General features: G+C 42.0%; 1 protein-coding gene across 1 annotated transcript; it reads right to left on the minus strand.

Annotated features, from left to right (window-relative positions):
* PRCP (prolylcarboxypeptidase) lies at positions 1–27,652 on the minus strand. The gene is made up of 9 exons (XM_030959719.1): positions 27,401–27,652; positions 11,820–11,960; positions 10,605–10,706; positions 10,090–10,271; positions 9,273–9,430; positions 8,498–8,670; positions 6,920–7,084; positions 5,575–5,762; positions 1–1,242 (listed from the first exon to the last, which is right to left on the minus strand). Exons 1-9 carry the CDS (start codon positions 27,527–27,529, stop codon positions 1,038–1,040), a joined length of 1,443 nt encoding a protein of 480 aa, XP_030815579.1. The 5' UTR covers positions 27,530–27,652; the 3' UTR covers positions 1–1,037.
* Between the last annotated feature and the right edge of the window lie 270 nt (positions 27,653–27,922).

Here is a 27,922-nt window from a genome sequence, read left to right on the forward strand (position 1 = left end):
AAAAGGCTTTTATTGAAGAGCCATCAGCAAACAGATCATGCAGAATTTGAACAATACACAGAATGGAGGGGAGGGAAGAACCCACACAAGGCACAGCCCCAATTATTTGTCACTTCATAAGATGTAGCCAGCACAAGTGTCCCATTTGCTCTTCAAGAGAATAGCTTCAAAAGCTTCCTGATTTTAAAAAGCTAAGTATTTGTGAGGGATACACACACATACATACACAAAATACACTCATTTTTCTTTGGTAACCATCAGCACAGATAGTGACATCTCAGAATTAGGACTCATAGCAAAAGAAGAAGTAAAATCTTGATGCAGATTCTGCATGCTCAGCCAGTTATCAGCAGAGTGAGTCTGGGCCCAGCCCTGACCATTCAGTACAGCACAGAATACAAAAATCCACTGATTAATAAGCTGCTGGAAAACTAGGTAGGAAAAAAGTTGTATATTTATTTCTTTTCCAACACTGATTCCAAAGGGTAAGGGCTCGTAAGGGCAGGGTAAGGGTTTAGTTTCCTTACAAACAGCACAGCCACTTTCCCCAGGCCCTCCCTACATCTCCACCAAACATCACAGTAAGATGTGATTTCTGTATCCATTATCTCCACCAGCAGAGGATGTCTGAAATTCAATCACACTGGAGGCAGCAAGAGTTTCACCACCAACAGCACTCCCATGTAATCCACTGCTGGATCCACCAGCAGTTGGAACAATCACTCAGTGCAGCAAGGAGAAGAGCAACAAGCTTAGAACGGGAACCCACTACTGTGCAGTAAAGCACAGCATTTGAGAAGAGCAGAAGAGGAAAGCAAACCAGAGCAGGAAGCTCAATCCATGCACTCGGACTGGAGTTTATCATCTGAGCATGCTCTCCATCCATCTGCTGCCTGCCTCTCTCATGGACACGAGCCATGGTGGCCACTGTGCTGCAGGTGAGGAGGGAAATGCTCCAATGACCATATCACAAGGCCTGGCCCTACTCCCAACAAAGCCAAGAGAGGTGTAATGGCCACAGCTGTTGCAGTAGCACTTCAGTGGCTGTGCCTGGCCTTTTCAATCCACTCCTTCATGAGGCAGATCTCCATGGCTCGAGCTTGCTGCACAGACTTGGGGTCCAAAGGGTTGCGGCTGCGCAGGTCCAGGTGATGGGCTCCATCCGGGATCACAACTGCCACGAGGGAATCGGTGATGTTCTGGGTCACCCCACCTGCAGACCATGGATCCAGGCCACCATTGCTGTAAGGAAAGACTGTTTCATTAGGGGACATGTGCACAGCAGTCAGCAGCAAGGCTGCAGCTCACATCACCATTTCTACTAGTTTTGCACGTGCAGCGACAGAAACAGACCTCAGCCCTGTCTTAATGTCTTGTGCCCACCCTTCTGCTAAGAAACAAATTTTGACAGAGGTATGGAGCTATCAGCAGCTTAAGCAAGGCTACACTTCTCATTAATTATCTGCTAATTCAGATAATAACCTATAAAAGTGCAAAAGCCTGTGAAGAGAAATCTGCTGCCACCTGTAATTGTCATTAAAGTCTCAGGTTTCCCTCTACCAAAACATGCCCAAACTCCCAAACCAATGCACTTCACCTTCCTTCTTCACAATCTGCCAGAAACAAATTACTCACTTTAGAGCCTTTAGAGCTGAATTTTTAGGAAGTTCTACCTTTTGCTGTCTCAGCTGAGTGCCAACCTGGTTTTGCAAAGAAATGCTTGGAATAGTTTGTTAGTGCACTGACTTTAATAACAACCCTATGAAAATGAAGATTATATCCCTTAAACTGTCTAAACTGACTCTTCCTCTGTGACAGGACAACTTAATACCATTTACTCCCCCTCCTCCCACATCCTAGATCAATTTTAAAAATTCCTTACACTATAGATACAGCTCCAAAGAGCCGTAGTCCATTGAGCAGGCCAGTGGTTCAGCTGGGAGAGAGCTTTCCATCTCTCATTCCTAGCTTTGGACTTGACCCAATAACATGTACTACATCTTATTTTCCTTTACTGCAATGACCTTCCCACACATGGCCCATCTTTCTGCACAAAGAAAGCAACATCCATGTGCTTGGGGAACTACACAAACCTAGATCTGTTTCTCACTTTAAACACTGGACCTGTCCACAAAAGGAAATGTCAGAGATGGGCTGAGGTATGAGAGGGTAAATTTCTAGAAGAAGCTAAGAAATTAGAACATCCTTGACACAGAGATATGCAGCTAGAAAAATACCACAATAGTAGCACCAGAAAATAACAGTAAAATAATGAATTTTCTAAAAAGCCTTTTTAGAAATAACTAGAAGTAAAAACCTGAGGTCTAAACTAATATTTTACTTGTTTCACCACTGCAAAAAAAACAAAACAACCAAGTATCTTGAGTCTCTGTAGTTCTTTACTTTCAGTGATTCTAAATATGACTTAGGACAAGAGAAACATTTTGTGTCTGCAAAACAAAAAACATTGAGAGTTTCCCAATAAGCCAAAAGCATTGGATTTAAAAGGTCACCTGAATCAGCAGAGCACCTTGGCAACAGAGGAATGAGTTGCTGAGAGACCCATGATGCACATGAACTTGGATCTTTTGGTCCCAGTCATGTGGAAGCTAAGCATGCCACAGGCTTTTCTGTGAGCTTCTGGCTGCATCCTCTGCACCTCCTTCCAAAGGATGGCACCAGAGGCACTGACACAGTTTGGGAAGTGAAATTTGAAGGGAGGAGGGATGGAGGGCTCACCACAAAATCATAAATCTTTACTACAGTTTTTGCAGATTAAGATCATTCCAACTGGAATCAATTATTTATGTGTTAAAACTAAGCAAGCATGTAAGCACTCAGTTGCCCATGTCACAGGACAGGAATTTCCCAGTATAAACCAAAGAAGAAAAAGAAGAGAAAGAATAAGTCAGACATTTGTTTCTAGCAGTGGCCAAGAAAGCAGGACTTCAGAAAAAAACTAATGCAAAAATCAGCATGCTAGTCCTGTTTTCAATTCATATACTTCCTTGACAGCATCCATAGGGTTCTGCCAATCCCACAGCACACAGCTCCCTTTCCTGTATTTTCTTCAGCCCTCCTGTCCTGTCCAGACGTTTTATACAATTGTAGCAGCACTGTCTGTGCATCCTTTTTTAACATGACCACCCTCCACAATTGTCATGTTTCCTGTTAACCTTTTTCTCTAACCTTTTCTCTTCAGCAACACCGATCTGTCTTGTCTTCTCTGCCTCCATCCCCTTCTTTAGTGCTAACAATTCTCCCTTCTGCACAGAGCACGAGAATCTCTTAAAACAGAGCCTTCTCTTTCTGCCTCTCCCGTGCCAGTGCAGGACTGGATATGTGGGTGCCCTGACTCAGAAGCCTACAACTTAGGTGTGATTCACTGAGATTGAAAACCCCCATTTTTAGACCGTGCACACCAAATTTCATACTGTCTGATATAACCTGGGCTGATTTTGACTACCACAGTACACTGATGATGAGACACCACAACTGCTACAAGCTCTCTGCCACATGTATGAACAGTGTTAAAATGTCACTTCCCACCACTGTGCAACACTTCCACACCAAGTACACAGCATGTTTCAGTAAGAGGAGGGGAAATTGCTAGAAAGGAAAGGGGAAACAGTGTTCTGAAACCCCCAATTTCCTCAGACTAGTTTTAATAAAGATGTACTGCCTAGAACAGGCAAGTACCACCTGTCCACAGCCTAAATAACCACTTGCACACTACATTACTCCAGGAAAGTACCAGAATGGCAATGGAATTCCCTGCATTAATCCCACACAGTACAAACAACAGTGTGACTGTGCAGAGTGATGTACTGCTCACAGAGGGAGAAGCAGCAGCACTAGTTTGAGCATCCTGGCCAAATCCCACTGCGTCTGGATAAATCCACTCTACAGTGGTTCTCTTTAGACGGAGTACTTTTCCCTTCCTGCTCTACACTGTTGTGCAAGTTGCCTGTCACTTGAAACACAGTCCTTTTCACCCCACAGGGAGCCACATCCCCTGGTAAACACTGGGATGTTTTTTGTAAAGCACTCTGCAGTGTTTGAGGATAAAAGGCTCTTATATAAAATGTACAGTGTTGACAATGTATTTGTTTGAAGAGAAACATCCCAGCTTGAGATCCAAAAGCTTTGTGTGTACAGCACTACTTTAACATTCATTTGGTTGCTTTCAGGCTTTTCTCATTTCCAGCTCCTTCAGCTGGCATAAATTCTTAAACACTTATTTAGATTTGTTTGTTTGCCTATCGCTTACAAAGCAGATTTCTACTGTACAGAGCTGTGCAGCCTTGGAAATAAGCAACACTCTGCAGAAACTAAGTGAAACCAACAATTTTTTTTTATTAAAAAGTTGTCCAAAAAAGGGTGGGATTTCTCCCTCCAGAGTAGATATCCTGCTGGGACAGAAACAGCAAGAGGCAAACAAGAGGAAAGCAAAGGCCTTTGCAGCCAACAAACCGACACTAACAGCTGTGATCCAGAAAATAATCCCCAATTCAAGTGAGAACTTTCCACTTTTAAAATGCATACCTATCTACCACATCCAAAAGACTAAATCTGAGCTTGTTTTGTAGAAGTGGCAACGTGTTTTATGAAAAGGCCTTGCAAAATTTTAACCCGAACACGGAGGAATACCTATCTAGGAGCTTCCCACAGTGGGCAATGGGTACAGAAAGTCAGGACTCCCGAGGTCTCAAATGGGTTTGTGGAACACCTCCTGCCCACATAAGATGGATAGACAATACTCACCTGAATCACCTCACAGCATAAGTAAAACCACACGAACCTCCCTTTAAAGACAGCAGAGTTTAATCCTAAAAGTCAGGGAAGTGAAGGCTGAATAGAGAGCAAGCAGCATGAACTAGTTTTTTGTGCTAGACTGAAACATTTCTTTCACTTTTTGTCCACATAAAAATGTGTTTCAGACAAACTTTTGTTGTATTACCAGTATTTCTTACAAAAATAGGAACATCTCTGTATCTGGATCTTTCACAAGTTTGCTGAAACTTGACTAAATGCCACTAAAAGAAAAAGCTGTTGGCAGTAATGGAAAAACTCCCAAAGTTACTTCCCTCTCTTTTCTGTATGAAAGGGAAAAAGGAAGGCAATGCCAGCCCCTTCACAAGGCTATCACTCAGAGCAGTAATTTTGGTGACCAAGATTCTGTGTTATAGCTAGAACTCATTTAGACTTTCCTTTTGTATGCAAAGCAACAGTGCTTTGGGTTCATAAAAGTAGGAATTCACCAGCATGGGAAACCTGGAATTTGGCCACAAGGTAAAAAGGAATCCACATGGAAAGATGATGTTTGGCAGAATCCCAGCTCAGATGCTTCTTTTAGAGTCACACAGGCAGTAACAGAACTGTTGGCTTCTTTGGCCACTGCAGACTGACCATTTTACTCTCAATAGCAACAAAAACCATGCCCATCATTTATTCAGCTGCAGTGCTGGAGACAGATCCTTTTGCTATTATGCCTTTGCTATTTGGAGCAGATTGTCTACACTGGAAACCCAAACTGGTGGAAGACACTAAACCATCAGTTGAAACAAGGCTTACCTGAAGATGATGTTGCTGTGTGAACTGATGTTTTTTCCTCCATACATAGAAAGAATCCAAGAGAGGCGAGGCCTCACTCCCCACATCCTGTAACACTCTTCTGAAAGTGCATCAAAGTCCCACTTCTGAGGCTCAAACATGTCATGGACACCATCTGTGCACAAGGGCATCACCATCTCAGTGCAAGCCTGAAAGAAAGGGCAGGTCAATAAAGTATATTCTGAGGAGAACATCCAACACCTGTTATGGCAGTATTTTGAAAGGCAGGCTCAAACAGCATTTGATCAGTAATTACTACCTAACTACTACACAATCATTTAGGTTGGAAAAGACCTTGTAAGACTGAGTTCAACCATAAACCAAAAAGTGCCAAGTCTACCTCTAAAACATGTACTTAAGTGCATAGTATCTTTTAAAAAAACTCCAGGATGGTGACTCCACCATTTCCCTTTGTAGCCTGTTTCAGTGCTTGACATTTTTTCTAATATTCAATCTACATCTCCCCTGGTACAGATTAAGTCCGTTTCTTCTCATTCTATTGCCTGTCACTTAAGAGACAGAAACCCACCTACCTACAATCTCCTTTCAGGAAGCTGTACAGAGCATTAAGGTCTTTCTTCAGCAGCATCCTTTTCTCCATGTTAAACACCTCAGTTCCCTCAGCCACTCCTCACCAGACTTGCGCTCCAGACCCTTCCCCAGCTCCACTTCCCTTCTCTGGACACACTCCAGTCCCTCAATGGTTTTTGTTGCAGTGAGGGGCCCAGAACTGACACAGGATTTGAGGTGTGGCCTCACCAGTGCCAAGTACAGGGGACAATCACTGCCCTGGTCCTGCTGGCCACACCAGGGCTGATCCAGGCCAGGATGCCATTGGCCTTCTTGGACACACACTGGCTCATGTTCAGCTGCTGTCAGCCAGCACACCCCCAGGGCCTTTTCCACCAGGCAGTTTTACAGCCACTCTGCCCTCAGCCTCTAGCCCTGCATGGGGCTGTTGTGACCCAAGTGCAGGACCCACCACTTGGCCTTGTTGGACCTCATACAATGACTGCCCTACACAACTTACAACTGTCTGCTGTACATCATTTTCCAGTCTACATGAACAGCTGAAACCCAACAAGTAGCTAAATAATGAAAATACAATCTAAACCTCCGGGGAAACCTGCTTCTCTTTTCTGCCTTGTCTTCCACACTATAGTCACACTTGATTTGTGACTATGTTTGTCATCAACAGATATCAATACTTCTGGCATGAAATATTGACAGCTAAATGACAATTCTCATCATGTCTAGATTAAAAAACCACCACTGACTTGCAATTTATAAAGATTAGTGAGCATACCTGGTAGTACCAACCCATTTCACCCAGACTCTTCGTTGCAGTCTGCGACACATCTAAGCACGAGGCCTCTCCTGTATAATTGTAATATAAATTTACTGCCTGGAAAACATTCTGCAGCAATAATTTGTCAGAGAGACTGGGATCCTTCAAGAACTTGCAGACTTCCTGCAATGAAGAGATAAGAAGTCATCTCAATCTATAGGAATTAAATATTAATACATGACACCTGGTAGGATATTCATTTCTTTTCCAAGTACAATCAGACCACTTCCAGAAGGTGTCTATGAAGTTATACACCCTGATTGTCACAAAATGCAGTATCGTATATGTGTAGTGCACGCTACTATGAGGAACCTGAAATTTTTTTTTCCTGACTAAAAGTTTTTTTTTAAAACCCAACAGTTCCACCTTAATGTTTCATTCACCAAATTTTTCAATCCATTTTCCATACTTTAAAATAGATTATATTTAATAAATAGTATTTAGTACCTCTGTAATTAAAGACAGCACATACAGATATCTAACAGAGAAGCTCCAGGTACTGACTGGGGTTCCCCGCAGTTTGATGTAGGTAGCTCTCAAGAGAGAGCAGATTAAACAACATACACATGGACATACATGCATACACACACACACACACACACACACATATATATATACATAAATATATATTCAGCTACTCATTAACATTGGAAAAGACCTCCAAGATCATCAAGTCCACATTTCCCTCCCCCTTTCTTGCCCTCAGAGTCCTATCAGAGCTACTGTTTCAGAAAATAAAGTATCTTAACAACTTATATAAATCAGACTTCAGACATTAGTATTGTCCAATGGGTAGTGGCCTTTTCTGGGTTAGGTTTATAAGCAGAAATAATTTTCAAGGTGTTTATTCTGCTCTTTGAGACAGCCACATTGGACAGATTCATTTCCCTCTCTCCTCCATCAGGCAGCTCTACACAAGGGAATGATTTTATTTTATAATTAACTACTGCCTAATTACTTATATCTTACCTACCTCACACAGTAACCCAAGTCCTGCAGGGAAATTCAGCCAGAGTCTTAAAAGAATAAGAACACTCCAACGATAAACAGACCTGCACAAGCAAAGGCTTGCAAGTGTAAAAAGAGGTTCTGCTTTGAGAAGGGACCCTGCAAGGAGTGTATTTGTGGAGATCCACATTTTCTCTCTCACTGGTTTTCCCACATCAAAAAGGACATAGGCTCAAAACTTGTTCTGTTGCAAGCTCTGTCAGCTGAGTCTGACATCAGAAACTCTAATAGCATGTGCTTTTTGTGCAGCATTTCTGCTACTCAAGAACAGCTCTGCAGGGCAGCTGAGGTTTCTAAGTCATCCCTGGCACTTTTTTTTCTCCTGGGCTGTTGATATAACCTGTTAGACCTACAAGGGGCAGTTAGGCAACAAACCAAGATATGCACAAGATATTATCTTGGTTGTCTTTTCTCAGCACATTGCTTCTATGGAGCCAAGAAAACAAAGGAAAAGGTGCAAGCTAGGAGAGGAGGAGATAATTAATTAAACCAAATAGTCAATTCTACAAGATACTGATTCTAAATTACCTGTATAGGCCAAGCTGGCAGAGGCTGCAAGAAGTCAGCTTTATAGGGATAATTCACCATAGCCAAGTTTACCCATGTTTCACTCAGCCAATTTTTCAATACAGCAGCATCCTGAGGAGTTTTTAAGGGGCTGCACAAATGAAATGTGTTGGAAAGCCACTGCAAACCTGCATCTTTAATAAAAACAAATGAATAAAACAGTATTTAATGTACTGTACTATTAACACATACGTCAGTTGTGCGGCTACTAAAAAACCATTTTCGCTTAGCCTAACTAATTTAGTGAAACTATTCCACACACATACAAGCACAGCAGATCAAATTTTAGTCAGCGCCTCACTGTAACCTCTTTTCAGGTAGTGGCATAATCACAGAATCACTTAGGTTAGAAAAGATCCTCAAGTCCAACTGAATCCCTGTCACTGAGTTCATAGTGACTACAGTAATTTTCTTTTCCTCAATGCCTCAGTTGGCAAAGTACTTTTTTTATAGTAATGACAATCTGGCCTATTTTGTCAGAAGGAATATTAGCCTTGAGGTTCTGCTTTTAAGTCTGTCCTTATCTGATCTTAGGAATGTTTGGACCTGGATTCTGCATCCCGCCAGGCATGAAAGAAGTTGGTGATACAACAAAACAGGCATTGAAAAGTAGTGCTAGATTGAAGTTTTCAATACTAGCAGCAGAGCTTCAAAAAACCCAATATATACACAGGTGAAAGTCGTAACACACTCCTGATTTTTACTATTCTTTGAAAAAGCACCGGTGAGGTCTTACCTGTTGAGGAAAGGTGGTTAATAGCATTCCAGGAATTCCGGATGCTCTCTGAGCAGCCCTTGCCACTCTTTTTGAAATCATTGGTCACTATGCTGAAAAATGTGCCACATGGAACCAGATCACCAAACTGCCAGATTGGGGCAGAGGCTGCCAGAGCTCTGCAAAGGGACATAAAAAGATCCTGAACCCCTGCAAAATGGACTTCCATACCCTCCCGATAGACACTATCTAGGCAGCATTTATAATTCAGCCTGGACACTGGGCTCTAGGTGAACCAACCATAATGCTGCAAAATTATTCCACATGTCTGTATGCAAAAGGCTGCTGGAGGATATAAGTCTTGGACACTGGTACAACAATATCAGCAAACAAAAGGTAGGAATTCAGACTTGATTACTTTATTGTTTTTCATTCTCATCTATCAATTAGGTTTTTCTCACTAGGCATTGTGTGAACTCAAATGAAGAGGCCCAGTCCATGAAAATATACTCTCTAGCTTGTTTCCAAGAGGGTAACTAGGGTATTGAAGAGATTAAAAACCTGTCTAAAGTCTGGAGACCCTAAAACTCTAGGTGCCAAGTCAGCGTTCACATGTTGTTTTCACAAATCTGACAAAATACACCATCTAGTAGCTGCTGACCAAGAGTTGCCTTTGTCAGGCAAACAGCACCTCTTCCCAAATTCAAAGTAACTTGAATCCTTCTCCCAGTACTGAAAAAGTCACACCAGCCTGAATTATGGTACTTCTCCCAGAGCAGTAATATTTATCGCACAGAAGTAAGAAACGCATCCTCTGTTTAAGCAGGACCACACTCACCCAACCACCACATGGGGATACTTCATCCTAAACCAGGCTGCAAGCATTCCTCCATAAGATCCTCCAATAGCTATGACTGGACTGTGCTTGGCTCCTGCAATGGTTGTCTTTAAGTACTCAACAAGTACTGCAAAGTCTGCCAGAGCTTGTTCTGATGTCAGGTAATTGAGGTGCTTGGAATCCTGAGAGAAAGAAGGCAGGTTATGGACAGCACAAGTGATTTCCAGCAACAGCCTTTCTATGCCCCACAGCAGCTACAGCTAAAATCAGGTGTACAGATGAAATCACAAGTCTAAATCTGTGCCTGAGAACAAATGAAATATTCTTTGCAGGTGTCCCTTGAAACACTAAAAGAAACCTTCTCGTTTGGTTTTATTTTTTTACCCTAGAATTGACAGTTACAAAAGAGTTATATATTACTCAAGTCAACACTCAATGCCCTGGCAAGAATGAAAATATGCAGAATTATGTTTGTAGGGAACACATTTATTAGGAAGACAAAAGATGACACTTACACTGAAAGATTCATTCCCAAAGGGCAAAGATTCTCCATAATATCTATGTTCAGCAAATACCAACATGGCATTAAGGTCTTCAGCCACATCCCACATAAAACCCTGGTTGGAGGAAAACAGACACAGAAAATAATTGATTCAACTTGTTTAAAAGTCTCTAGTTTCAATCTAGTGTATTCCAATTCTTTGATTAGAAAGCTGTCACTATCAAAATACCACTAGAAAGACAAGAGTGCAATTTGGTTTTAAGGTATCATTTAAGTAAGAAAACACAAAAAACAGGTATCAACCCAGGGAAGCTGATTATATATAAAGACAGTACGTATAGTTCAATGCTGCAAAATATTAAATATCCTTGTTTTGTGACTACATACAGGAAATTTAACAGAACTCCTATGGCACAAGCTTACACAGGAAATAAAACAGGCTACAGGAGAAAACCATGCATTTGACCTAGGACTACATTACAGAAAACACAAAATTTGTTTGGCAATAATCAGTAATCTAGAGCACTGCAACACAGTTATTTTCAACTAATAAATAAGTACAACTTGTCATTATTTGTTGACAAGAGTTTGTTACCACCAGCTATGAGAAGAAGCAGACAGAGATCATCAGCTGGCAGGACAAAGGCTGCAAGCAGTCCTTGGTGGCTTTGAGCTCAGCACATGCCACCTCCTGTCATGTTACTGGACTTTGTATTGAAATGGCTGAAAAATACCCACACACTCCATTCTGCATCTGTATCAGTCAGGGAAGTAGAAACTTCCACAGGTACTGTAGAGAACAAGAATTATCCAGCTCTGATTTCTAGTTCCTTTCATATGTTTCTTACTAGAGAAACAAAAATCCAAACATGAAAACCTTCCATTTTACTTGGGGAATCTAATGCATTAGGATAAGTTTAATTTGGTCCAAAATTCTGAACTGTTAGCTCAGGGCAACTATGGTGTTCCCTCTAGAAATTTTCTTCACTGCTCCAGGAATTTAACAGAAGTGTATCCCTTTACTTGTTTGGGCTTCAAATAGGACCCTGAACCCCCTTAAACCTTTTCTGTGCTTTTGTTCAGCTTCCTCTTCCTCCTATAACAATCACAGCAATCATTACAAACTTATCCTTCCACAACCTTCTGTGACTGTCTTCTTGCTCCTCCTCACTTTCTCAGGATGTCAATACTGGCAGGCAGGACTGCAATCCCACTGTTTCCCACCTACCGTGTTGTTGCAGAACCACTCGATGTCTCCTTCATTGCCTGTATAAAACAGTATTGGTCCATTGTCCTTCTTCCAGTGCTGACCTGCTACCAGGTACCTCTGCTGGAATGTACCATTTTCATCAAATCCAAAGTGATCAATCTGTAGGAACAAGTGTCAGTAACATGGTCAGAAAGCTAGAACTGATCCTGAAGCCCACTGGGAGTGCTGACAGTTACTTAACAGGTTAAAAAAATATGTCATTAAATTAATTTATGTTCCTAATTAATCAAATTATTTCTACTTTATGAAAAAACATGGTCAAAATTACAGGTGTATACACTGAAGGAGAAATGCTATCCTCAGGCATTAAGAAAAAAAATCCATGCCCTTTTATAGCATCCTACTTAACAGATATTCTAAATATATTTAGGAAGTCAGAAAAATCTGCTGAGAGGTCACAAAGTACCTCATGCAACAAAACTGTATCAACAAGTAAAAAGAATCATCACAGGATGCTTTGAGACTCAGAAACCTTACTAGCCTAGTTATTAAAAAATCCACCAAACTAAACAAAAAAGAATTCCAAAACTAAAACCAACAAAAATCCCACCTCTTCTTTCTCTCCTTCTGACATAAGAATTAAATTCTTGTTTAAGAATAAGAAATAGATTCTTGTTAGAAAGTGGGTTTTTATTGTTTACCACTGCTCTACAAATATTTCCAGCCTATATACATCATATCCCTTAACCCAAATCCCACAGTGTTAGATTTATTCTCTCATTAGAAATTAAATTCCTAAGGTCATTTTTTTTCCAGCTTTTACTCACACTGCTTTGTATTCACCATCCACCTCGACCCTTCCCCTAGAATTCATCCACACTGGAAAGTTGCACTTTTACAAGTAAATTGCTTTTACAAGTAACTCCCTGCATAGGCATAATCTTATTCTGGAATACCCATACAGGCTTTTACTATGAAATATATTTTAAAAAAAAATCACACCAAACCACAGAATTACTCCAGAAGACCTATCCTACTTAATTACCATGTATTCACAATTCTTCACTATTTTTATTTATCAGCTGAAGACGACCTGTAGCTTTCCAATTTTTACTTTTATCAGTGCATCAATCCACCTTTTCCTGTCATAGTTCCTGCTGGTGGTAACAGCCTGACATCTGCTGGCTTGAAGATCTCTGCTCACCCATCCATCTGCCTTCACACCCAAACTGTGCCACACCTCTCAGCTGCTACAGGAAACAAACTTTCACGTTCCCTGTTCTGGGGACATCTGCAAGTTAAAGTTGAAGAGCAGCAGATGGCATCCAACCCCAAGCACTTGCTGATATCACAGTAACATACCTGCTAGGTGGATTCCTTTAGGCAGCTCAGAAAAGCCTAAGGCTTGAGCTGCAGGATCCAGCTTCTCCACACCAGGTACTTTGCTTTGGGTCAAATAGAGCACAGGAACTTATTTCAGACGCACAGTCTGCTGCAAGACGTCTTTTGTGAACTCCCTTAGGGGTTACTCACTCTTGGACTCAAGTGGGAGGATGTGTGTGCTGCAGATCACTGCTACAACAGCAGGAGCACATGGAGGTCTGTGCATGGTGTAGACAGACAAGAGACAAAGTCTTTGCCTTCAATAAGTAACTTCAGTGACTGCTTCCAGACCCAAATAAAACTATTTTATGTACTTTTACAGTTTTCCTCTAGGAGGCCATTTGCTCCTTACTCTTAAGCACATGGTGATGCTATATCATGTGCATGTTTAAGGGCTCTTTCACTGAACTTCAGTACTGCCAACACACGCTGGGCTTGTTTCACACTGACAACTCACCTGCACAGCTATTAATTTTAGTTTCACCTATTAAGAGTGATTAAATGCAGAAAGGCAGAACAAGGTCAGCAACTGAAAAAGTCTCTGGTCATAAGACCTTGGGACAAGTAAAGAGAACGATCAGTTAAGGCACATCTAAAAAGTCACTGTATAGTTTGATAAACTCCAACACTGTTAGAAAGTACAACTAACATATCTTTTGTTCCATGTTTGTTTGTAAATGGGAGAAATTCTTTTTCTATTTAAAATTTCTTGTTAGGCTGCTTGCCAGAGATAGGAAAAACAGGCCCATGTGTCCTGCTTGCCTTTTATGGAATCATCTAGAATTAAATATTTAGATTTAGAACTTGATTCTGCATCCTTCCTGCCTGAAGCCAGAGTGCCAGCTAGAGGACTACACCCCAAAAAGTATTCAACTTTCCTAACTACAAAAATATATACCAGTGCAGGCAACCTAACATGCAACAGACAAAAAAGAGTGCAGAGGGAAAACAAAAGCAAACACCAAAAAAAACCCAAGCAAACAAAAAAAAAACAGAGAGAAAATTTTTGCTACCAGGCTGAGCTTATCCAATGGGGTATTGTGCAGAACAGATTCTAAAGCCCATCTTACTGTTCCTATTTCACAAGAGCTAGAAAATTAAGAGAGTGATACTCCAACATGCACATCTTTTCCCAAATTATGGCTAGTTTTCTTTAGAGATGCAATTTACTGGAGTTTTCCTCTGATGTGATCAGCAAATCTACTTCCCCAAAACAAACCACAAAATCACAATGCTTTAGTGAGTCTATCTTTCAAAACCAAGAGGGAGAAAAATACAGGAATTTAAGTTATCTTTTGGTGGTTTTAGTAACCATGTTGAGCAAAGAGTCACGATCCTCTGTCTTGACTCTGACATGCTCTACACTCCCTCACTGCCATCAGCCATGTTATTCTTTCCTATTCCTCCCTCAATCTGTAGAAATTTGATACTCACAAAACAGCTAAATTGTCTCTGTTCATCACACTCACAGCACATCCAACCATGGACACATGTAAGATCCCAGGCAGAACAAACACAAATCCAGACTTCTCCAGAAGAAAAAAAAAATCACAAGTAGCTATTACTCAGCTGAAGAGCAGAAACTCCTTCAATTCTAGATGATGGGGCTTCATATCTTGCAGTAGCTTGTCTTTGCAAGGGTAAGACATACAACACGAGTAAAACAAAAATCCAAACCAAAACAAAACCTAATGTTTGTAAGGCAGTCAAAAAAGAAAGTGTCACAAATGCTGGTTATTGCCAAGAAATTCAAAGAAATTCTAACTCCAGAACATCAACACATGGTGTGGAGGTATCCCAAGGACTGTCTTCTCACAAGACTAAAAACTGTGTTAAATTTTGTCAGGCCAGAGGGAAGAAGCCCAAGAATCAATATAAAATTGTGAGAGGAAGGGTTTGGACACGCAGGGAAGCTGCAGTTGAGGAACAGCAGATGGAGCTGTTGTGTAGCCAAAGTGTGCAGCAGGAGCGTGCCGGGCTGTGCACAGGGACTGCTGGGTCTCAAACAATTGCTTTATCTCACCATTCTTTATAGAACAGGCATGCAAACAGGTAATAAACCCCAGGGACTGTGTGAAGCCTACTGTAGTACTCAAATTAACCATGTATTTTTATAGCTTTTTTTCCTTAAGCAGATGTCATTAAAAAGTTGAACCAGAAAGGTTTTTTCCCCCTCTTACACAAATGAAGTAAGATAAAAGCAATTACTTTTACAACCAGACCACAACAGCAAAAAGGAAAAAAAATCTGTTTAGTACACATTTAAATATTTAGATTTAGAACTTGATTTTTAAATACCTTAACTGCTGGTTACAATAATGGTAATGGTATACCAGCAGACATGTGGTTTTTCCAATTAAAATTTTCATAATTACAACTCTAAGATGTCAGCAGTAAGCACAAGGTCCTGAGCAATCCTAAACAATTTTTAAATTGGGCCTGCTTTGTGTGGGAGGTTTGAAGAGATGATGGCTCAGTTCACTTCTAAAACTAAACAATGCTAGAATTAATGCAAACCAGTTAGCCTAAAGTTCTAAGCTTCTGTAAACAGGACTATGTGGCAAGTTTGATAAAAAATAATAACACAGTCATCATCAGTGATGCAACAGAAATGTTTTACAGATGAGAGTATGATCTACTGATACAAGAACAGTCATTCTGATACTAATAAGAGGAAGGATAAAATTAGAAAAAGCAGCACTGAAACTCATAAGTTATGAATAAGTTTTTAAGAGAAATTCTTGCCAGCTGAGGCAGGCAAGATGGCAAAGTGAACACTTAAATTTCAGTTCCACATACAAAAACCTTTGTGAACACTGCTCAGTTAAGAAAGCCTCATATTTTCTTGCATACCTTTGAGTGCAAAGACTCACAAAGCATTTGGGGAAAATAAAAGCAAACATACAGCAGGCAGCTCTGATGGAAGGTAGGTGCTGCCCAAGGCAGCAGCTGCTGGGAACTGCACTCCCTGAGCTGAGGACAAATGTCAGTGGGCAGCACAAGGCATTGAGCCCATGAGGATCATGAGAGCACCAGACTGAAGGCTCAAGTCAGCAGCTTTAATCCTTCAACTCAGAGAAACTTTCTACAGAGAAGTGCAGCTGATCAGCTCTGGGCGAGGCACCTTCCCCAGACTGGTTTACTGAACAAACTCACACTGGGAGGAATGGCCAAACTCCACCTTGGTGCCTTCTGTTTGAACTATACAGCACCTTTCTGTATCTTTATCTTATATGTGCACATGTACCATGTGCTTTTGTTAACCTCTCAAAGATTACTTATCTCAAGGTGGTTTTTGCAATGTGCTTTTTTGCTATTTTAAAAGTCCATTTAAAATAAAACAAGCCACTCTGCCACACATCTCCCCTGGGGAGGAGACAAAAAAAGGCTCAACAGATGTTAGTTATTGTACAGATGTTAGTCTGCTTAATGTACTTCTGGAAGTATTCAGGAACTCAGGCAATGAGTAGAGTACAAAGACAAAACAGGACATGTGGGCTAAAACCCACTTCCTTCTCAGCAGCACCTTAAGGTCATCAGTGACTAGAGACAGGGCAGTAAAGCCAAGCCTTTACCAGAAAAGACTATAATTCACAGGGCAGTTTTTAACCAAAGGCATCTAATACCATTTGAGGTGGTAAATCAGCACCTGATGGCTTTATGCTTTTGGGTTTCTGGCAAGATTATGAGCGTCTGAAAGGCTTTCTGTGATGCCTTGAATTTCAATCCTCTATGCGGTAGCTTTGTTTTCCCAAACTGGATATTCCATGTGAAATCAAGCCAGTTGTTTTACCGGTGAGAAGCCAGGGGATTTTAAGTTGTGCTTTACTCTCCACATGTCCATGGAGCTGTTTTGAGGGCTCATCCTGTCTGAATTATTTCCAGAGGACAGGAAGATACAGGATAGCCTGAGGATATCCTCCTGTGCGAACAGCAGTGTAGACCTTAGCCTCCCTGGGATTTCACTGATGTGTTTCTATTCTTGCTTTTACTCCTGATGGGCTGTGGGGGACTCCAGTTCAGTCAGCTGGCCCTATTAGTTTTGTTTCCTCTTATAACCTTTGCTTCCTCTATTCAAATTTGAAGTTCATGAGAGCAGGGACTTTCTTGTCATGCCTGTATAACAAAGGAGGAGGGGGTGGGGGCAGATTTTGTTGAGCCTGTCAGGACTGAAGTTTCATCCCACGAGTACCTGCTAAGATTCTCTGTTAGTCCCTGCTCAGTGCAAGAAAGGGAGGGGGAAAAAAGACAAGAAAATCAAGCTTAGCTTTGTTTCATATTTTTCATTTTAAATGCAACGAATGAGGTGTTTCCTTGCTTTCAAGGCTGATAGTTGTGCAAGGAACAGCAGAGATTGAAGATCTGCACTCCTCTGTTGAAATGCATAATCATTTGGTGCTCTGTGGAAGAGCAGGGAGATGTAAACTGCACCTTTTTGCATCAGGCTGTGTAACCTACTAAATGGAAAGTCTTCAATGTAAATAATACCAGAAATTTAAGAGACAGGATCATAGGTTAGAATAACAGAACTGCTTAGGCTGGAACAACACCTTAAGACTGAGTCCAACCATTAACCCAGCACTGACAAGCCCACCCCAAAACCACATCCCCAAGAACCACAACGATACGCCTGAAGAACACATCCAGAGATGGCAATTCCACCACCTCCCTGGACATCCTGCTGCAGTGCCTGACAAGCCTTTCAGTCAAGATTTCCTACTATCCAATCTAAACCTCCCCTGTTGTAACTTGAGGCAATTTCTTCTCATTCTATTGCTTGTTACTTAAGAGACAGAAACCCACCTACCTCAATCTCCTTTCACAAAGTTGTAGGGAACATTAAGGTCTCTCCTCAGCCTCCCTCTCGCCAGACTTAACACCCCCAGCTCCCTCAGCTGATCCTCACCAGTTTTGTGCTCCAGACCCTTCCCCAGCCCTGTTGGCCTTCTCTAGACACACTCCAGCCCCTCAATGGTTTTTGTTGCAGTGAGGGGCCCAGACCTGGACACAGGATTCGAGGTGTGGCCTCACCAGTGCTGAGTACAGGGGACAATCACTGCCCTGCTCCTGCTGGCCACACCATTGCTGATCCAGGCCAGGATGCCATTGGTCTCCTTGGCCACCTGGGCACTGCTGGATCATGTTCAGCTGCTGTCAGCCAGCACTGCCAGGTCCTTTTACCCTGGGCAGCTTTCCAGCCATTCTTTCCCAAGCCAGTAGCACTGCCTGGGGTTGTTGTGACCCAAGGGCAGGACTGAGCACTTCGCCTGTTGAGCCTCATACAACTGGCTTCAGACAATGGATCCAGCCTGTCCAGATCCCTCGGCTGGGCCTTCCTGCCCTCCAGAAGACCAGCAGCTGGATTTAACCCCACTCACCACCACTCTCTGGGCTTAGCCATCCAGCCAGTTTTCACCCAGCAAAGAGAATGCTCATCCAAGCCAAGACTGCCTCTGTCATTGTTATTTTCCACATGCTCCATAATTCAGAGGTTTTGCTCACCAGATTTAATTTTATTTGTTAATCCACCACATTTACCAAGCCATATGGATAACAACAGACATGCTTTTTGACTATTTATAGTTTTCAATTTCTATTCAACTACTGCAATAGTCTAGGGCAACTGTTACCAAGTTTTCCTTGACTATAATGAGCTTCCAGCCAACCATGCCCCCAGAACAAATGCAGGGTTAGGATCAAATTCTTGTAATAGAAAGAATCTATCACTGCAGCTGTGTCCTTGAGAATACACTGGCCTTTGATAACGCACATGGGTTAGTGATAAACCTGGCAGTGCTACATTACAGATGGACTTGATGATCTTAGAAGTCTCTTCCAGCCTAAATGTGTTTATGATTCTACACTTCATGTATCTTTCTGAAACTTCTCTTATGATGCAGAAATCACAGCATCTGCTCTTGTGATGTTTAAGGAAGTCTGATTTTTAGCATTGATTTATCTCTTCAGTGATTAAAAGACACAAACAAGGAAAACTTCAGACAGGAACTCTACCCCTGCCCTGAGTCACACAGTTTGGACAGGCACTTGAAAAGACCAAAGAAAATTTAAACAGCTACAGGATATGCTGTAGGAAAGCACCAGGGTACTCAGGTCAGCCCTTGTTAGAAACAAACAGTACATGATGAAAGGTTATTTTTATGTTGGAAGCCCAACCAGCTAATGAGAACACAAACAAATTGATTTCAACTTCCACAAACCATTAATATTTTTATGCTGCAATTCAACCTCCAGATTCTGCTTACCATGTAAAAATGAAGTCCATAAACACATTTAGGCTTTAAAATCCTCCAGCAGACAGTGAAGATGCTATTCTCTGTTAAAACTCCTCCATTTGGAAGGAGAAGTACCACAGGCACTCTCACCATTTTCTGTCCCAGACTTGAGAGGCACAAAGCTCCAGCACAAGGGGGAGAATGGGTGACCAAGGCAGGAATCTCTTCAGTCAGCTTTACTCCTGTCACTCCTTAACCAGTCTCCATTCCCCTGCCACCTGGCTCTGCAATGAAGAGGCTTGTGCTGCTCAGACTCTACCAGCTACATAACTCTGCAACTAACTACTATGGCAGTAAACACCCCAAATGTGATGCTTCCATTCAAGGTATTATTTTTCTGGTGCAATTCTTCCACAGGACAAGGGATGGGGCAAGGCATGGGGAACAACCAGCTCAGAGCCCTACTTCACAAGGTGTGATTTCTCAAGGCTGAAAAAAGCACAAAGTTGCAATACACCAGCAAGAACAAAGTTACCCTTGTGCAAGGCCTCTCAAACCCCTAACAGGCAAAGGCCACTAATATTTTCCATGTGCCTTCCAGATTGAATTACAAATCCATCACATTCAGAGGATTAACTTCAGAGAGGAAAAAATTGGATGTGAAAAGTCAATATGTCACAGATTAAGCAGCATAAAAGCATTCCGGGTTTTTTTAAGAGTGACCTAAAGTTCTGTGTAGGATTAATTGTTTAAGCAAAAGAATTTGCAGAGTTTCGTCTTTTCTGATGAACATGGTTCTCATTTGAAAGATTTCTTCAATTTTTCTTTTTATTTTTTGTATAAAGACACGGGGAATAAAAGCATTTCAGATCCTCTACCCCAAAAAGGTCTAGAACTGTCTAATTTGCTAAACATTTTTAAAAGGTTTAATCCAGGTTACAACTGTTTTATTTCCCAGGTTTTCACAACTATAAATAAATTTGCTTTTTCATTCTCCCAGACATAGTTCAACCACAATTATTTGTATTATATTTTCTATCGCTAATCCTAGAAACGAGGATCCAAGGAAGTAGAGATGAACAATGACAACAAACAGGAAAACTGTGCTGTCATCTATCCAGATAATCTTCTAATTAGGCAGAGCACAGACTAAATTACAGGAGCTCAGTGCAGGGATGGCAATTTATCGGCATTAAAAGGCTAAGTGTTTTACACGTGCCACTGTGGATCATGCATTTAGTAGCCACCAATTCTGATAAGCATTGAGGTGGGGGGAGAGAAAATTTCACAAAACAAAGCAAGAAAGCAGCAATTACTTCTGCAGCCCTGATGCAATAGCAAAAATACCACAGTGACTGCTACTTGGGCAAGCTTGCAACACCAAGGAACAACTTCTGCTTGCAGGGCTGCAAGATGTTGGTAGACAGGATGATGGGGAAACCAGCAGCATTCAGGGAAATATCATCTGTGGCTCCCTGCACTACCAAGTGTGTCCATACTGGTAATCAGAGGAAAAGGACATCACACAGAATCATGGCTCCATGGTATCCCATGCAGGCAGGCTTTTCAGTGAGCCATCTCCTCTGCAGGAGAGAGACACATCTCAAATTTCCCTCCACAAGCACCTTTTCCAGCTAATCTTCACATAACCACTTTGGCTGCAGGCCTGATACAAGGGTGAACTTGTACATAAGCTCTGTACCTTGGCTGCAAATGTGAATAATGGAAAAAGCTGTTACGTCAATTTAAAGTTAGAAACAACAGCCCACAAGGATCAGAAGTTTTGTTCTTTGCTCACTGTGTGTGTTTAGAGAACAACAACCACGCACAGCACTCCTGACAGCAGCACCATAACAGCACCAAATATCAGAACATACTATATGCATGCTAGAGTTGAACAAAAGCATGAGACAGAAACTAGGAATTTAAAATAAAAAAAGAAAATTATCCCATTACACCACAGGCAAAGGGTATCCATTGACTGTGCTTAAAAGAAATGCAATTCCCATTCTTCTGTGTACGTTTAATTCTCTGAATTGACATGCCTGGAAAACAAATTAACCATTTTGTAAGATGGCCCAGCACAGCCTGGTTTACCCCCACTAAATTTCTTATAAGCCTCACTGCTTTAGATATAAAATCCAAATATTAAGGATGCATGAAATAAATTAAGGTATTTGATTTCTGAAAGCTTAAAATTAAATAATCAAGTTTGACTTCTGGTCTCTCACCAACTTGGCAAAATGCTACAAATTATCTGCACGATCTACAACAACTTCTTAAGCTGATGGCTGGTTTTGATCAAAGTCAGATGAAGAAATCGATACAGAACTCATTAGCATAAAATTTCATTTTGAACTTCTAAGACTGCTTCAACTTGTAGAATGTCATGGTACAAGCCAAATTCAACGGAGGTAACAGGAGTTCTCATGCACATCTGGCTTGGGAACGGCTTGCTACTTCAGCCACAAGGCAGTTCTGCTTACTGTTTTGTTCTTTAGACTTTCTTTAATCTAGACAGTCTATCAGAAACCTTTCAGTGGCCTATTACAGCTTTTAACGATTAAAGCTACTGAGATATGCTCATTTTCAGTGAGGCAGTAGTGATCATTGATGTTTTTTGAGTCACTAGTATTAACTGCTCACTTGAAGGAAGAGACTGCAAGTTGTGAGGAAATTGTTTCCTGATTAATTTGGGAAGCTGATGTCTGCATTGTGACCCCACAGATAAGTAGTGCATAAAAATAAAATTTCACTGACAAGCTTTAACAAGTACTTCCCCGTTTTCCTGTTCACTGAGTAAGAGCTATTGTTCCTGGTTTATAGCTTACATTTCCCATTTTAAATCATGCTATGAAATCACAGAGTAAGAGCTGCCAAGTAGCCCTGTACTACTTGATGAGTAAAACACATATTCCAAGTAATTCACCTCAGAGACAAACATCAGCATCACTTCTTCTCTAAACACCGGCATAACTTTTAATTGGTACCAAGGGGCTCTGTAAAAAGCACTTTGTTTTTTCCTTCACCAGAAGCCAAAAGTGCTATTGTATTATGGTGCCAGGCATGAAAAACAAACCCATCTTAAGTATTCCCGACATCTGTTACTATTCTGAGTCACAATAATATGCTAAATAAGATGCTAACCACAATTAAAAATTATAACCTCAACCGATCTTAGTGTCTTCCTAAACAAGTTTTAGACCTGTGATTGAAAACTACTTCATTAGGTTAAAAAAAAAATATATATATTCATTCTAATGTTCACATTTTCAATCAGGGCTTTTATTTTCTACACCTCAGAATTTCAGTCTGTAATAAAAAATAGGGTATTAAAGACCCCTGATAAAGCCAGAAAGGATCAAATTGCATTACTTTTTAAACTTCATCACTTTGAAGCTTCAACATATCTTCCTTTTAGGTACACACAATATGAAGTGTGGATGCATTTCAGAGCACAAAGACTTGCATGTGAATTTATTACAAGATACTGACATAGGTCTGAAACCTAGGAAGTTATGAAATGTAATCAGAATCCTTCTTTTGGAAGGGGTGACACAACTGACATGTATTAGTTCAAAAGACAATCTGATTGAAGGACCAGGCTCAGTAAGTTGCTGAACAAAAATTACTTTGTACTTGTTACACTGGTTCTTAGACTAATTCACAGCAGTTCACAAACTGAGATTGAGGTGAAGGATTCCTCAGCACAGAGTCACACACAGCCATCAATTATCAAATTGAGTAAGAGACACCACATCCACTCTCCTTTCTAAGATGAGTTTATCACTAAGAAGCCTTCAACTATCAGCAATTTTAAGGCATCATGCTCTCAGCAGTGCTGCATACAAAGTACCACAAGTCCTCAGGCTGTGGTTTTTGTGCTAAAGAAAGAGATATAAAGGTACAAGACAAGGCTTCCCAAAAGTCCAAACTGACTGACTCCAGACTCTCCTCAGTATGCTGTAATGTTATTTCTGCTTGGGTAAAGAGACCTAGATGGATGTTGGATGCCTCACCAACTCATTCCAATGAATTTGAACTGTGGTCACAGACCCAGCTGCTTACAAAGAAGCCATCCCAAGAGTGGTGATCCTGATACAGCTCTATACATTCTACACATCATTCTCTCTAAAGTTCCATTTTGGATGGATTAATTTAACACACAAATCACAACCAACTGCATAGCAGACAAACAAATTACCACAGACTTGCCTACAAAAGTCACATTAGTACATCAGAAAAGCTATAAAGGAGATAATAATCCCCTAAACACACAAAATTTGTTGAAGATGTGGCTGATGGCAGAGTTTCTCCTTCAAGGGCCATCTCCTCTTCTAGGTCTGCATGAGGTACCTTTTTACTGGGGTAATTTCACTCATACATAGGAGAAACAGAGGGCTGAAAGACATCAGTTACTTTTGAAGGGAGAGGAAAAGAAAAAAAATCACATCTCCAAGACAAAATAGTAAAAGTTACTAAATACATACACAGATCAGCAAACAAGCTAAGATGCTAGTCACACTGACACAGGCACTGCTTGACTGATTTCTCAGTATTCTAGACTTTAGCCCCATCATCACAGATGTCTGACACTTAAAGTGGTAAACAAGAGGAAGTTTAATGCAATGAGCATTGAGCTTAACTCTGACCCTGTTATTTCCCCATTTTTATGAAAACAGACTTAAATGTCACTGATTCACAGTACAAGTTCACACTAGACACTCAAACAATGTTACCTGTCTATAGACTGTCATGCCCAGAGGTTCCAATAAATTATTCACAGTTAACAAGAAGTAACTTTTTAGGCAACAAATCATGTAAGGAATCTATTTACACTTTCAAAGTTTTCTTCTGTAGAAGTATTAAGTATTTAAAGACTCTATTTAAATGTATGTTTAATATTAATAGGAATAAAACCATTTCCTTTGTGACAGCATAGTATTTTGCCATATTATGAAGTATTTTTTTATATTGAATGCTTTTATATAAATTATTTCAACTTGTGATGAAAATCACCAAAGAGAGAAACAAGAATCAAAACAAGAACCTTAGCTAAGAAGAAAGATTTGGCAGCAAGGAACACAAGCAGATAATTCATGTCATAAGAAATATAATGTAAGTAATTAAATTTCAACAATCCTGAGAGGTGGCAAAGTATCACTGCACTTTATTTACCATGTTAATCATAAACATAATTTTATGTTGCACTACAGAACAATAATGCAATAACAAATTCCCAGACAACAGCACTGAGTGCAGGCTTTATCAGGGCTGAATGCTATCAGTTCTACACACTGCGCTACTGATAGTGTGTCCTATGCCCTCCGTGTGATTAGACCTCTCGTGCTACCCCTGCATCTTTCAAGTGCCATGCAGCAGAATTCAGATCTTTGATGAACACACCTCTCACACTCTGTTCAACAATATTAGTAAGTCTTTGGACAAGGAAAGCAAGGATTTCCAGGCCAGTGAATGGGCTCCCTCTTTCCAGCAGTAGCCACTCTCAGTCAACATGATTGTGCTTGAGGCATGAGAGGAAGAGACAGAAGGGTGAACAAGATGCGGCATCAATATTTAAAATAGGTTGTTACTGTGACTCTTCCCTCCCATCTCTCAATACCTATCTATGTCCCAAAATCCACAGGTCTCAACCACACCACAGCTCTGCTGCTTTGCTGGCAGCTGGATGGCACCTGGGCTGTCAGAGCCAGAGCTGAGGAGAACAGCCAGGTGACAGCACGGCCCCGGGAGGAGGTGAGGACAGAAGTATGACAAAGGGTGGCTGAGCTCACAGCACTGAATTAGTATCACTGATACTATGATAGCAATGTGCAATAACCAGTGTGCCACAACAATTAGGGTTAATCACAGCACTGCTGCAGGAGTGATATCCTGGCCAGCGGTGGCCACACACTGCAGAAGCTATCTGCAGAATGCTCACAATACAAGTCCAGGGCTCTTAGAGGAGCTAATGCAGGGACACAAATCTAAAATCATTACCCGAGTGGACATGAGGCAAAGATGTTGTCAAGACATGGAAATTCCATGATTTATGCAGGGAGATCCCTGGAACAGGAGCATTCCCAAACCATTAACACCATCTGCAGAAGATTGTAATCTCAGTGGATGGATTTCTCACTAAAATAATTCCAAGTCTATCTTCTACCTCAAATGTCAGGGACCTTGACCCTAAAATTATTCCATAGCTATTTAGTATAATCTTGCAAAGATTATCTGTTTTCTTTACATCTGTTCTCTCTATGAGTGTAATCTTCCCATTTTGCTCACTCCATCATAACTTCACCTTGTACAAAGCTGAGACAGGAGCTATTCAATCCACATATCATCCAAGATGCCCAGCCATAAGCTGCACCAAGAGACATTTAGATAAGATATTAAATTTTTTTTTTTCAATGACACAGTTATCAAGCATTGGATCAGGCTTCCCAGAGAAGTGGTTGAATCAACAACCCTGGAGATTCTTAAAAGAGGGGTTGACATAGCACATTGATTAGTGGTGCATTTGGGTTAATGGATGAAAGGTCTTTTCCAACCTATATTATTCTATTCTACAATTCTATTCAACCTAAACTATTCCATTCTAAATTAAACACCTTCCCCTTTGCACCGCTCCCTATGCAGACCAGGGCATGAAATTCAGACACATGCTACAAGCCAGATTCTGAACAAACCAAGAGAGTCCTAGGACTAGGAAAACATCCTCCTCCCTTACTGTGCCTCCCTGCGAAAAGAACCATCGCCTCCCCCAGGAAACCCAGGTACAGAACAGGGGACGCTGCAGACACTGCTCGACACACCCAAGGAACTGTTGACTGTTTTTATGAAAACCGATGAACAAGGTGGGTTCCAAGTCTGATTCAACAAAACCACACCAACACTTAAAGACACTGCAGAGCCCTCTCTTCTATCCATATGCCATGGATTTCACCAATGAATTGCTGGAGGAGAGAGGATGACAAAGTTCAAGCTAGCAATAGAAACCTGCTCCATGTTCCACTTTTGCCTTTTTTTCTAACTTGGAAATGAAACTCGAGATGATTTTACTAAGGAGGTAACATAAAAGTGGATCTTTATTGAAGGTTTTCAGAGGCAGTTATGAAAAGATGTCCATAAAAGCCCAGTCCCACAGGGCAGAGTACATTTTTACAGGTTTTAGGAAATCAGCATAACTGATAAAAAGCACCAGTTAGGAGGACAAGTGGTGATACAATTCCCCTCCAGGTCAAGCCCCTTCTCTGGAGTCCCCCCTTTGGCACTAGCTGTACTTTGTCCATGAGACATATCTCAAAGAGCTGTTCTCAACCTTGGTCCCCAGAAAGAGCCAAAATAGGAGAGGGGCCTTGGGCCCCTGGGGCTGGGAGCTCTGGAATTTGTTTTGTCTTTTTGCCTAGGGAAAGGCCATGGAAAACTACTGGAAAAACCAGCCACTAGTACAACAGGCTACAGAGCTACAGATACATGTGCGAAGAACACAGAGAACGTATAAAAGGAAAAAAAAAGGTAAAAACGAAATGGATATCACCATCCAGGGAAAAGCTATTTTCCTACTGTGTTCATCCAGGGAAAAGCTATTTCTCCCTGCCCATGGTTGGGGAAAGGCGGAATCAGACGGACCTTTACGGTCCCTCCCAACCCAAAACATTCTGTGATTAAACAGACAAAAATCCCCACGCAAGTGCTGTTCCCAAGCACGATGTGTGTGCAGCCGCGGAGCGCAGCCCCTCGCTGTGGGCGGCAGTACGGGCACAGAAGAGCGCAGACCTCGACACTTCAAATACCTGCGCTTAACCGGAACACTCACGGCTTGCAGCCTTTTACCGAAGAGAACCGGCATTCAGCGCTTTTTGAAAAGCCTGAAGCGCACAGCCGTGTCCCGCCCGCGGCTCGAGAGAGGCTAATGGCAGGAAAAGTGTCCCCCGCTCCCGAAGGAAACTCCCTCCCCCCGCAGCCGGCTCCCACCTGCTGCCTCAGGTAGCGCGTCTCGTAGGGCCCGACCGGCAGCGAGGCGCTCCGGCGGCGGCGGCGGAGCGGGGCGGGCAGGGCGCCGGCCGCGCCGAGGAGCAGCAGGAGCAGGAGGAGCCGCAGCATCGCCGCGGGCGGCAGGAGGAGGAGCGGGAAGAGGAGAAGCAGAGCGGGCTCAGCCCCGCCGCTTTATCCGGGCCCGGCTCCCCCTCCCGGGCTGCCCGCGCGGCCCCAAAGGGAGCGGCGGGCTCCTGGGGGCGGGGCCGACCTACACGTGCAGGGGCGGGCCCGAGCCAGCGGCGCCTTCCCATTGGCTACCGGTCGGCGGTCGGCCGGGGCGGCTTCCATAGGTGTTTCGGCCGCGCGGCTTCCCGCGGGGAGGCAGCGATTGGCTGCTCCGAAGCACGTGATCCGCCTGTCTTGCCGTTCCGCGCCGTGAGGGGGCGCGGCCGACGTTCTCGCTCTGTGATTGGACAAGAGGAGCCGCTGTCCCCTCGTAGTGCGTCGCGATTGGCTGAG

The sequence above is a fragment of the Camarhynchus parvulus genome, chromosome 1 (assembly GCF_901933205.1).
Source record: "Camarhynchus parvulus chromosome 1, STF_HiC, whole genome shotgun sequence".
NCBI lineage: Eukaryota > Metazoa > Chordata > Aves > Passeriformes > Thraupidae > Camarhynchus > Camarhynchus parvulus.